Source organism: Macrobrachium nipponense, chromosome 8 (assembly GCF_015104395.2).
Source record: "Macrobrachium nipponense isolate FS-2020 chromosome 8, ASM1510439v2, whole genome shotgun sequence".
NCBI lineage: Eukaryota > Metazoa > Arthropoda > Malacostraca > Decapoda > Palaemonidae > Macrobrachium > Macrobrachium nipponense.
The window spans coordinates 13000280-13014157 of NC_087203.1; the positions used below are offsets into that span (position 1 = coordinate 13000280).

The 13878-nt window shown below is 39.9% G+C and overlaps 1 protein-coding gene across 4 annotated transcripts in view; it reads left to right on the forward strand.

Moving 5' to 3' along the window:
- Positions 1 to 13878, forward strand: part of LOC135222616 (dynamin-binding protein-like) — a 334340-nt gene that overhangs the window by 121313 nt on the left and 199149 nt on the right. For all 4 annotated transcript variants that reach the window (XM_064260713.1, XM_064260714.1, XM_064260712.1 and 1 more), the window contains 2 exons: positions 5936 to 6113; positions 6299 to 6417. In XM_064260713.1, the coding sequence (XP_064116783.1) occupies positions 5936 to 6113; positions 6299 to 6417 (297 nt within the window). The remainder of the gene's footprint in view (positions 1 to 5935; positions 6114 to 6298; positions 6418 to 13878) is intronic.

Consider the following 13878-nt stretch of genomic DNA (forward strand, 5'->3'; position numbering starts at 1 on the left):
GGGATAAAATCCGACCTGAAGTGGTGGTTAACCCCATTAGCAAAGAACGAAGGGGTGTCCCTCTTGATTCGGAACCCTCTCCTAGTGTTGTTTTCCGATGCCTTGGAAACAGGTTGGGGAGCAACACTGGGTCCAAAGGAAGTGTCAGGTACCTCCGACTAAACAACAGACTACTCTGCACATCAATGCGAAGGAACTCCTGGCTATTCATCTAGCCCTGGAATACTTCGAAGCGGAAGTCAGAGGAGTGGTACATAGTTCAAGTCAATTCCGACAATACCACAGCTCTGGCTTACATCCGGAATCAAGGGGGCACTCACTCTTTCTCACTGAATGAAATAGTGAGAGATCTATTAACTTGGACAGAGGAACGGGGCATTATTCTGCGGACAAGGTTTGTTCAAGGAGTAAAAAAACCTAAAGGGGCAGGCAGGTTGAGCAGAGAGAACCAGGTACTCCCGACAGAGTGGATGCTCCACTCAGAAGTCTGCAGACAAATATGGTCCCTCTGGGGAAGACCCCCCCCCAGATCGACCTGTTTGCCACGTTCCTCTCCAGGAAGATAGACAATTCTGCTCGCTAGAAGAAGATCCCACACAGGACAATTGGCTTACCAAAACACAGAACATACAAAACACAAACACATGTACTCATCTCAGACTCCAGATTCGTAGGGCTAGGCTGTGCTGACTCTCTTAACACACTACTGCTACTGATATAATCGGCGATTGCCACAACAGACAATACCCACACGCTTATGCCTGCCATCAAACCACTCCCATTTATCCCTCCACCAATTTTGCTCTCTTTCAAGCAACCCTCGAAGACATTGTCAAATTTAAACTACCATCATTACTCCTCCATATTGCCTCCCCCGTTACATTTGACAACGTCTCCTTACACACACTCACAACACCCACACTAAATTGCTTTCTGCAGCACCCAAGGATGATCGGATGCAATGCAGGCCACCTGGATCTTGTTGAAGGACCCTCATACATTCTCTCAGTTACATCCCCATTCACTTCTTCCAAACCACTTTCATTCAAATTCCCATTATCTCCCTCACTACTATCTTCCCAAATCTTATTCACTGCTTCACCGACATCTTCTAGCTCTGGTCCCAATATCCCCCTCATTTCTGCTACCAAACCACTCAGTTCATCCATACTTCTGTCAGTTTCTTGCAAAGATTTATCCATCTTATCAACTACCTCCTTAGTACTCTGTTTCCTTCCCACTGAGGTCTCACATATCCCTGCTAACTCAAACCCACATATGCTATAAGTATCATTCATTCCCTCAAAGTCGTCCATGTTACATGCTTTTGCACCCTACCACTAACACCCTTATGCTGTTCACGCTTCTTCCTTCCACTTCCTTTCTCTACACTCTTCTGTTTTCTTCCATACTCAACCAACACTAACTGTCAATCTTCCAGACCCATTTGTTCACTGACATTTGGTTTATACTTATTCACCCTCAACCATTCACTCATTGCATTCTCCCAAACATACTGTGGTACTTCCCTCCACTTATGGAGCTGGTTACGGTGTGCCCTAAACTCATCCATCCCCCTACCTACTTGCAATTTCCCCAAAACATAACTTAATCCACTCAATCCACTCAGTCCCACTTCCAAAATCTCAAAAGGCCCTTCAAATTGCTCCCTTACCTTATTCACTTTCATTCTTCCTATCTCAACCACCTCTTTCAACACTTTATCCCTAATCTTAAAACTTTCAAACCTTTCACTCGCTTTCTTCCACAAATCCCGATCACTTTCTGACAGACTTAACCGCAGCCTAACAATCCTTTCAAAATTCAACACATATTTACAAGTAAACATACCTATACTCTTCTGCAGTGTGGCGTTATATACCCACACTGCATGTCCTACATACATACCCCAATCATTGTTGCATTTACTCATCATTTGCAAAATCTCAGTCATTGTTTTAACGGTCCTTTCAGCCAAACAATTTGCACTGGGCATGTATGGAGTAGTATACACATGCACAATACCCCATTCCTTCAACATTTCTTCAAATTTCCATCCCACAAACTCAGGTCCATTATCATTCAACATTTTTGCCCGCTTACACACACACATAGGCAACATCACTTGACCCACCATTCTTGCAACAGTTTCACTCCTTTTATCTTTGATGGGAAACACACAGGCAAATTTACTCATGTGATCCACCATCATAATCCTCCCCACGTGTCTTCTTGCAGTTCTAGACAAAGAAACACAATAAGTCACAAGCATTTCAAACAGCTCTTTCATCTGCAATTGGAACACAGGCAGACTCACATGCACACACTGATACTTTACCCTCTGACAGTCTTCACATGTGACAGCTACATCCAATCAAATCTTATTCAACCCAGTTGCATAAAATCTCTCTCTCATGCATTCCCACAACTTATTTTTCTCCATATGCCCAAACCGATCATGCACCAACAAACATACTCACAGCTGACTCGACAGAAAACACCAGCACATACACTTCCTGTATTACACCCCTTCCTGATGTAAAAAGTACACTATGTTTTTACTTATGACAAACTGTTTAGCAACCTTCTTATATACATCCACCTCACATGGCCAATCTTCCACATGTACCCCTCCCAAAACACATTGTTGCAACATACTTATCTCCAGGCACTTATCTTGTATTTCCTAAATTTCTTCCTCACTTAACAAATCATTCTCACTCCTAGCAATATCAATCATACCCACAAAGTTCACTACAATCTTGAATCCTAGCTATTTTTCTAATTCCCTTTCTAAGAATTCGTTTCCTATATCTACGCCTACATCATGCATCCTCAAAAAATCTATCCCTCTCAAAAAGCAAGCTGGCATATTGTTTTCACCTATAACTATACTAGTTATGTTTTACTTCGAGGTCTCCTAACCTAACCTTTAACCGTACCTCTTCCCAAACTAAAACACTTCCTTGTCCTAACCCATTTATTCTTACACTTGTACACTGCCTTTTCACTTCCCAATTGCATCTCTCAAGTTCACTTACTACTGACCCACTCACTAAGGAAAATTGTGGCCCTGTATCAACTAAACTATAGTACTCACTATTGTTGATTGTGTAGACCAGTGTGGCAGGGTAAATCAAAGGCAGACATAAAAAACTGTTTATTTACCTCTCAGTCCTAACCTGACAAGTGCCTACATAGTTTCCAATTGCTTCCCCTTCCCGCTCACAATATAAACATAAACAAACCTCACAAACAAATGATAAGCGTGATGCGCAACGTTGTACACAAACATTCTCAACAAAATTAACATATTCCCTCTCTTTCGAAAGAAAAAAAAAGAAATCCATGTCCAAAGCAACAAGCATTATTATGGCATAGGAAAAAAAATGAAATTATCTGCTTATAAAATCTATAAGATTTCAGGGATCCACTCTCAAACACTACCTATTCTCAAAGAATTTACCCCCGGTTTGGTTAACATATCAGCCAACTTTGCTTTTGAATCCTCCCAAAATATCTTAAACTCTCCATTCTGAACTAATTCTTTGAAAATAGCTATGTCAATTCTCAATCTCTTTTCTGAAACATTTTTAACAGAGTACACATTCTCATAAAGTGAACGGTTATCCACATAGAGTTCCATAGGCAGATTTCTCTTTCCATCATACAATATTTGGGACAACATGTTTCCAATATAGTAAGCCATATCCACTGCCTCAGCAGCTGCTAGTGTTTCTGCAGCAAGAGTGCTTTTTACAACCCTTCTGATTTTCTTTGACTCACAATATAAAGGACAACTATTTCCATTTTCACCCACTAAGAAAATCACAAAGCTCCCAGCACTACTAAATCCATCGGGGAGATTGGCACAAGAAGCATCACTGTACACAACCAACTAAAACTTAAAACTGTCTCCCAGTCCTGGGAAGTACATACAGCTCTCAAAGGTACAGGCTTTACCTAGACATTTGCTTGCCTCAATCAGATCTTTTACTTTAGGGTTATTTATTTTACAGCTAAGTTCCAACACATCATATGCCAAGTCAGGTCTTGAATTTGTGGATAACCACCCTAGTTGGTCTACTAGACTCCTAAAGTTCTCCTTTTCTTCTTCATTACAATCCATATTCTTATTTAATTCTCTCTGAGTGCTTACAGTTATAGATTCAAGAGATTTAGAAGACTCATTTTGATGAAGAGTGACACCATGCTTTTCTGCACAATATCCAGGCCAACGTATCTGAATATACCATTACTTGGTTCCCTAACCTGAAAATGATTTCTGATTTGTGCAATGACTACACTCAAATTTCTTTATTCCTCCCCACAAGAAATCATCTACATGCATCCTTGCCTCTCTTCCTTCTGGGAATGACAGGGCAACAACCACAGCTTGTTTCTTTTTCTCGATGCTTGTGACAAGCTGCCATGGTTTTAGCTCTTGTTTCCAGCGGTCATAGCCCTTATCAGCACCGAAAACTGGCAATACCAGCCTACCGCCACATTCGCTGACGCTACTCATGTTTACGATGTCTTAGCCTATCTTCTAAACTAGTACTTGTCAATCCCCTCTTTCCTGCTACAACCACGCTCTGCTACCATTTGTTGATCGTGTGGACCAGTGTGGCAGGGTAAACCAGGCAGACATAAAAAACTGTGTTTATTTACCTCTCAGTCCCAACCTGACAAGTGGCTACATAGTTTCCAATCGCTTCCCCTTCCCGTTCACAACATAAACATAAACAAACCTCACAAACAAATGACGAGCGCAATGCGCAACGTTGTACACAAACATTCTCAACAAAGTTAACAACTATCATTTATTCTGACAAACGTCACCGTTTTCCCTTGAGTCCCATGCATACACACATTCACTGCCATGCCACCTGGTTATCCATATGGAACCTCTTTTCCATGGACCAGTGGTGGATGCTCACAAGTTGTGTTTTCTTACCCAGCTCCTTCGAGGGGACAAGTTGCATCTCGCCTAAGATGTGCGGTTCTAGAGGTAAGAAGGATGCAAGAGTGATTGGCCTCTCCACCTTCCCCCTCCTCGTCCTTCTACTCCTCTTCCTTCAGGTTGAGGATAGGACTCGGAAGTTACACTTGCTGGTTTGGCAATTGATGTGATAAGCTTGTACATTAAGTTTCCTTTCTATTTTTCTTATCAGAATCATCGAAGCAATCCTGCTCCTTCCTCTAGCAAGGGGAGGATGGGGACTGGCATTAAGGCAAACCCTTCCCAGAATTTTGCATTAATGCTTCCAACTCTAGATATTCTTCCCAGCCTGTTTTCAGATGAGTCACGATTCCTCACTCATTTCGATAAGGGCCAGAGGTCTCATTCTTGATCATGCTTTTCTTATACTCCGATCAAGTTGTCAGAGGCAGGGCACTCCTCCTTGCTCTTACGACCAGGAAGAATAGCCCAGGTGTGCTAAACTCCAGTCAGTTCTGGAGGCTCACTCACATTCCTCCCACCAATCAGTAAGTTTTCCTAATGTAAAGGACTGAGGATTTGTATATCGTGTTGGAACAAATCACAGTTTTTGAAAGTAAATTGTATTTTTCCTAACTATACAAACCTGAGGTCCTTTACATTTATGCCCGTCTCATGCCACCCCTCAATCTGAAACCTGGGCCGAAAGACAAACTGGAGTGTTTACATCCAGGCAGGTGGGCCTATCCACCTACCAGACAGTAGTTCCTGCCAAACCACCTTGTTCAAGAATTTGATGGCCATATTCCAGCTTACGCTGAAAGTAATTCGTAATGTAAAGGACCTCAGGTTTGTATAGTTAGGAAAAATACAATTTACTTTCAACAATTGTGATTTTGCTCAGTAAACGTTAATTGGTTAGATAATTTCTTAATTGCCATTATAGATTACCATGATCTTCAGTTGTTTTTTACATTTACCATAAATTTTCAGATACACTCAGTGGTTGATCGTCACTGGGTGGAAGCTGAGGGTGGGGGCGCAGTGGGCCGTGTCCCCTCCAGTGTCATAGTCAAAACAGATCTTCCAAAACATAATGCAGGTAGTCCAGTTTTTGTTGCTGCAGCTGATTTTCAGCCAGCTCAGGCAGGAGATCTTGGCTTTGCTAGAGGTTTGTGTGATGTATTGTATAGGAAGTTTTTGTTGAAGAATATATCTGAGTTAAAACGTTCAAACTCCTAATTCTTTTGCAAGTGTGCTTGTTAAAATATCACTATACATTCTGAGAGTTAAATATTTCTAAGACAGACTTATGTTAAGGTTTTCCATGCCATTTGACAGGTTTTCTTTTTCCAGGTGATTTTATTATTGGATTGAATCCAGTAGATGATGCCTGGTGGTGTGGTGAAGTTTTTGGAAAAAAAGGAATATTCCCTCTAAATTTTGTGTGGAAAGTAAATGAAGACATAATTGAGGTAGGTTAGAGAAATTTATTACAAGGAAACTATAGTATCTATAAATAATATAGAGGAAGCTCAATTTAATTACCACATGCATCTTTGTAAACTGCTGTGAGTTAATTCAAGTACATGGGAATTTTCCCAAAATTGGCAAGAAATAAATTTTGGAAATGTAGAACTGATATTTTTGTATATGAGACTTAACAAGTAATTATATAGCTATTAGTTTCAACATACGGCAGCCTAATTTCATCATAAAATGCACTTTGTGATAAAACTATTAAAAAAACCAAATATAAAAATTTGTAGTGGCTTTTCTTGAGTTTTAACTAACAAAATAGGCTGTTTTCAGCATTTTTATAGGGGTTCCAACTATTCGCTGGTTCTAACTATTCACAGGGGGTCTGGTACGCATCCCCCGTAAATACGGGGGGACCACTGTACTGCCTTCTCACTGAGTTTTTGTTTGTCTTAGTATTGTTTCTCCTCTGTCGAGGGTTATCTTCTAATTTGGATCTCTGCCCGGCCATCACAGGCTTAAGTCTCTGGTTGGCTCTGGATTCTCGCTTATGGTTCCTATTTTGTGCTCCACATTTGGCATTGTGAGAATCATCGGACAGAGATGTCTCATTAGGCTCATTATCATCTTTCTGTTTACCCCATGGTACACCAGAAGTCTGTAAGTCTTCTGCCTTGTCGCAATTGATCCATAGGCCACTTCGATTATTCAGAATGATTTCTTGGACAAACACAGCGTTTTGAAAATTTTATTTTATTAACTAATTTTTTTTTGTCTTCCTTATTCTTTTTTCTAATTCATAAAGTATTCCATTACTAGTTCACCCTGAATTTGAGTGATATTGGAGGACCTAGCCTGGCCTGATAGCGCTGCTTCCAGTGTGAAGAGAAGAGTTCCTTCCAGAACTTGTCTCTTCCTCTGTTGAAATGTGTTGTCTTCTAGTTTATATGGATTCCATGTTTAAGACACACTCAGTGTTGTGGAGTGTTTTTTACCTACCATGAAGCAAAGCCAAGGATGTATGAACAGCCCCTTATTTCCTTAGTTTGCATTCATTATTTGCTCTTTATGCCCATTCTGCCATCAAACCACCTGAATCATAAGCAATCTTCACTTATTATATTTTTTTATGTACCTCGAGACCAATTTTAGTGACTGGCACAGGTTTTGATAGGACGTGGACAGATTGTTAAATGTACTGTTTTCTCTGGGTTTGTTCCAACACAAATACAAATCCGAAAGCCTTCATGTAACATTTAGGTTGTGAAAATGAGCTGGATTGGCTGTTTAACTTGCAAACAAGGTCATTAACTACTGGTGATTGGGGGGGTGGGGGCCGCAAAGCCCTGCCCACTCATCGGTCTCAACTCCTCTTTGCTTTCAGCCGCTCTCATGTTCAGATGTTTTTGTATGTTCTCTTCCTGAATGTAATTTGCTTACATTCTTTTTCTGTGTTTTCTGAAATATATGGTTGCTTGTTGTTTGCTAATTATATCAATATACAAACCCCTAATTTGCAACTGCCTGCAGAGAGGAAACCTTTAAATCTTAGGCATTGTCCAGGGAAGGAAAGGCCTTGCAATTGGATCCTTCCTCTCTTAAGATTACCCCACATACATTGTGTGCATCATGCCGAAGCTTGAGTGTACTCAATCAAGTCCTTGTAATGTGTCGAGTATGGCTTTCTGAGCAGTTGGTAAAGTTTGCTAGGAAAAAGAAGTGAGGGAAGAAAGTTTCTCTGATTTCATTGGAGTGCAGTACGCCATCGGTTACACCAAAGATTTTGTGGTACCTTCTTACCCCCAGCTAAACTTTCACCTAATGTCACAACTCCTCCCCCTCATTTTGGGACCACGTTACCTTGGTGAGTGGGCTCTCAAACCTCAGGAATTTCTTCCCCAGATTTGAACCCAAGAGTCCCATATAACATTATATAATTTTTGAGTTAATATCTGTGGATTTTTCCACTTTTGTCAAAATTCTCTATATCTAATATACAAGAAAACATATCATAACTTGGATTAAAGTTAAGTCCAAAGCTAAATAGTGGAAACTGTGGTAGATCCATCATCTACCCAACAATGTTTGGACCTGGTTTTCCAGGTGGACCTATTCTGTGGAGCTGGACCATGGATTCCAGGGGTTCCTGGTTTTAGGAATAGAACTCTTGGCATTCTGTCCAGTTTGCCCATGACATGGTTAGGATGGGGATAATTGTATTTTTGTAATACTCTCAGTCCTACTAAGCGGGTATTGCTTACATTTGGGCCATACTAATCATGTTATGCCATCCCCTTTTTGGGTAGGGTAGGGATGCAGACATTTGGGAGTTATTTCTCACTTGTGTCATTGGCGGAAGATTTAATTTCACAAAAAGCCAATGATATATTTTCAAAATGTATTTTTTTCTCTAATTTTTATGGTAAATACGGCTAAAGTTTTATGTACCCCTGGACCCCTTGATGGACAAAATTCGGCGCAGTTGATGACCATTGGATAAAAATGCAGCAAAGGATCATCCAGTTCCAAATAAATTATATGATCTAAAACACCCGTCAGGGCCCATAGAAATTGTACAAAAAAGTAAAAACCAATCAGAATATATTCAAATATTATAACAACGGAACCAGAGAAAGGAAACAAATCTGATACACAGATAGCCCACATCAGGCAAGGTCCAAAAAGAAATAGAAACTATCATCTTAACCCAACACTGGTGCATTTTGGTCATCTTTTTGGACCAGATAACTGGTCGAGATTAATAGTACTTAAAGCTGAAAATAAAATATCAATAGCAATATTAGGAAACAAATTATTGAACATATGTCCAACACAAGAAATGGAATGCTGATATATTAACCCTTAAATGCCTAAGGGCTATAATAAAAATTGTCTCCCGTAGGCCGAGGAGGTCTCGGAGTGAGCGCCAAAGCGGAAAAAATATTTTCAAAAAATCACAGCGCACTTAGTTTTCAAGATTAAGAGTTCATATTTGGCTCCTTTTTTTGTCATTGCCTGAAGTTTAGTATGCAACCATCAGAAATGAAAAAAATATCATTATATATAAATAATGCGATATATGATAGCGCAAAAACAAAACGGTTAAAGCTAATGAGTTAATTTTTTTTTTGTATTTTACACTAAATTGCAATCATTTTGGTATATAACACATTGTAAAGTGATGAAAGCAACACAGAGAAAATATTACCACAAAATGATGCATGGATTCGTAACGCGCGGACGCAAAAATTTTTTTTTTCTTCAAAAATTCACCATAAATCTAAATATTGTTCTAGAGACTTCCAATTTGTTTCAAAATGAAGATAAATGATTGAATATTACTAGCTTACAATTGCAGTTTTTGACCATTTCGGACGAGTTAAAGTTGACCGAATGTTGAATTTTTTTATATATTTTTATTTATATGCAAATATTTCAAAAATGAGAAAAGCTACAACCTTCAATTATTTTTTGTTGTATTCTACATAAAATTGTGCACATTTTCATATAAAAAACTCTATGAAACGCCTAATATGAAATTGAGCAAATATTCTGAAAATCTGACGTATGCACTTCGGAGATTTGCGGCGGAGAATCGGCGCGCGGAGGGAAGGAAAGTTTTTTTTTTTTTAATTCACCATAAATCTAAATATTGTGCTAGAGACTTTGAATTTGTTTCAAAATGAAGATAAATAACTGAATATTACTAGACTGTAAGAGTTTTAGCATACAATTGTGTTTTTCGACCATTTTGGTAGAGTCAAAGTTGACCGAACGTGGTTTTTTTTCTATTTATCGTGATTTATATGCAAATATTTCAAAAATGAGAAAAGCTACAACCTTCAATTATTTTTTGTTGTATTTTACATGAAATTGCGCACATTTTCATACATAAAACTTTATGTAACGGCTAATTTAAAATGGTGCAAACATTACGACAATTGCACATATGATTTTTTCGGAAGAGTTACCGCGCGGACATAAGGAAAAAAATTTTTTTTTTTTTTTCTTTTTTTTTTCATAAATTCACCATAAATCAAAATATTGTGCTAGAGACTTCCAATTTGTTGCCAAATGAAGGTAAATAATTGAATATTACTAGCATATAAGAGTTTTAGCTTACAATTGCGTTTTTCGACCATTTCGGTAGAGTTAAAGTTGACCGAAGGTTGAAATTTTGGCACATCGTTATTTATATGAAAATATTTCAAAACTGATAAAAGCTACAACCATGAGTTATTTTTTGTTGTATTCTATGCTATGTAAAATTTTGCACATTTTCATGTATAACACTTTATGTAACGCCTAATAGAAAATGGTGCAAAAATTATGACAAGGTGACTAAAAAAATTCTGAGATTTTCAGCCGATTTACCGCGCGCGGACTTAAGGAAAAAAGTTTTTTCAAAAATTCACCATAAATCGAAATATTGTGGTAGAGACTTCCTTTTTGTTGCAAAATAAAGGTAAATGATTGAATGTTACCAGAATGTAAGAGTTTTAGCTTACAATTGCGTTTTTCGACCATTTCGGTCGAGTCAAAATTGACCGACGGTTGAAATTTTGGCACATTTTGATTTTTATGAAAATATTTCAAAACTGATAAAAGCTACAACCTTGAGTTATTTTTTCTTGTATTCTACATAAAATTGCGCACATTTTCATATATAAAACTTTATGTAACGGCTAATATAAAACTGTGCAAACATTACGACAAAGTGACAAAAGAATTTCTAAGATTTTCGGCCGAGTTACCACGAGCGGACTTAAGGAAAAAGTTTTTTCAAAAATTCACCATAAATCGAAATATTGTGCTAGAGACTTCCAATTTGTTGCAAAATGGTACATGATTGATTATTACTAAATTATAAGATTTTTAGCTTACAATTGCGTTTTTCGACTATTTTGGTAGAGTCAAAATTAACCGAAGGTTGAAATTTTGGCACTTATCGTTATTTATATGAATGTATTTCAAAACTGATAAAAGCTACAACCATGGGTGTTTTTTAGTTGTATTCTACATGAAATTGCACACATTTTCATATAGTACTATAAAACTCTATGTAACGGCTAATATAAAACGTTGCAAAAATTACGACAAAGTGACGAAAGAATTTCTGAGATGCGTTGCTGATGCTTCCTAGTGCGAGGAAAAAAGCAATTCATGCATGCGTGAACTCCCACCATCCCTCAAGGCACGTAATTTAAAATTTTTCACAAACTAGGCCTATAACTATTTTTCCGCAAATATTTAAAAAACCTTTTTATAGTGACATACCATACGTCCACTTAGCACCCGACAGACAATTTTAGTTGACGTATATGTCCAGTCGGCGTTCTCAGGATTAAATCCTGAAAACTAGCCCGAGAAGACCGTTGTTAGGCTCAGAGGTCTGGATAAACTAATCCTTTATAATAATAATTTTGTTCATGAAACTTACCTGACAGATATATATATAGCTGTATTCTCCGAAGTCCGACAAGAATTTCAAAATTCGCGGCACACGCAGTGGGCGGCCAGGTGGTAGTACCCATTCCCGCCGCTGGGAGGCGGATATCAGGAAACTATTCCCATTTTCTATTCATATTTTTTCTGTCGCCGGTCGGTAAACAACTGTTTACAGACCTCCTCCTAGGATTGAAACTTCATTAGCCGCTTAAGTATCCTAATTATTCTTTCGATTATTGACTGGGATTTGTGGCTAGGCATACGCTATCGTAAATTTTTTTCATTGCATTTGATGTCTGAAGCTAGTTAGCCTAGTTTCAGACTTTGTTGTCTGCATGGGTAAGGTAAGGCTACCGGAACTTTCGGTAGACACTCGCTTAGTATATATTGACGTTTACATGTTTTCTTTGCATAAGTTCAATGTAATTAGTGTAATGTGTGACTGATTACGGAAGATGTAGGATTCATGTACGCATTTTAGAGCGGGTTAGAATCAGGAGTTTTCCTCCACAGTAAACAGAAGTTAGAAATAATGAACCTTCTAACCTCCTGTAGATTTTATTTTGCCTAACCCTGTGGTATGGCTTACGGGCCTCGAAGAAGTGTCTGCTAGAGGATTACATCAAGTAATCTTAGACTAAAGTGCTCGCTCTCCAATCATTGTTGTGAAGTGTAGTGCCCCTTGTTGTTGTGGAGGGGGCGTCAGATCGGCCCCATAATGCCTCTAGGCCTGGACCTCTGTCGGACTCCCAGGACTCATGGGGAGAGGGCATGTCGAAAGCCGCAAGAGGGTTACGGGGGCTCCCCACCGATCTGGCGTCCCTTCGGCAGAACCTGTTGACGCTTCCCAGGCTGCTAAAGATCGTGCACGTGCACGAATCTTGAAGGATTGCTTCTCGTCCTCTGAGGCGTCCTCCCCGCGCAAGGGTTGGAGCTCTCGGAAGGACTCGCGCCCTCTAAGAAGCTTTAGAGAAGAGGACGCTTCACGTCCTCTCTCTCGTCAGGAGGGAACGTCAGATCGGCCCCATAACGCCTCTAGGCCTAGACCTCTGTCGGACTCCCAGGTAAACCAGGGAGAGGGCATGTCAAAAGCCTAAGGAGGGTACGGTTTTTCATGCTGATCTGGCTTCCGTTCGGCAGGTCCTGATTGTCGCTTCCCAGGCTGCCGAAGATGAGGCACGTGCACGAATCTTAAAGGATTGCTTCTCGTCCTCCGAGGCGTTCCTCCACACAGGGGTTGGAGCTCTCGGAAGGACTCGCAGCCCTCCTAAGAAGCTTTAGAGAGAGGACGCTTCACGTCCTCTCTCTCGTCACGAGAGGATGAAACAGTAAAGAGACCACATTTACCCTTTTCGAAGAATGCACTGGCTCTTTTCTAAGGGACATATTAAGGAGGCTCATTCATCTTGCCAGAAGAGTGATTTGAGCCTCCTGCGAGTGAACGCTCATGAAGTTAGAGCTGTTTCAACCTCGCTAGCATTCCAAAAGAATTTGGTAATCAAGGACATTCTAGATTCCACCTTTGGGAGGAGCAACTCAGTATTCGTCTCCTCTCCTCATGGCGCTCCGTATACGTTATTTAACTTCGTTAACGTTCGCTTTACTTCGAAAAAGCAAGCTGTTAAGTTTGACGTCCGGCAAGCTGCTTTGCACAGTCAAACAACTTATGTCTCTGGTTCGGCATAAGAAGGGCAATTTAGAAGTGAGGAAGCTTTTGGAGGTGCTCGACGTTCTATAAGTAGAGACATTCTCCAGGACGCTCGGCAAGCACCTTGCGAGGGTGTCTTTCGGACGCTCGGCGTTCCTTTGCTGAGTGCGTTTCTGGAGATGTTCTTTTGCATTACTAAGACGCAAGTTGTCGCACAGGCGGCCACTGTCTTGTAAGAAGCGCTCGGCAGGAGAATGGTCTTTAAGGCCCGTCTTGAAGACGAAAGCCATAAGTCTTCCTTTAGTGTTCACACACTTCAGGAGCGGCTTGCGGCTCTCCATGGAGACTCGCATGAGGACGT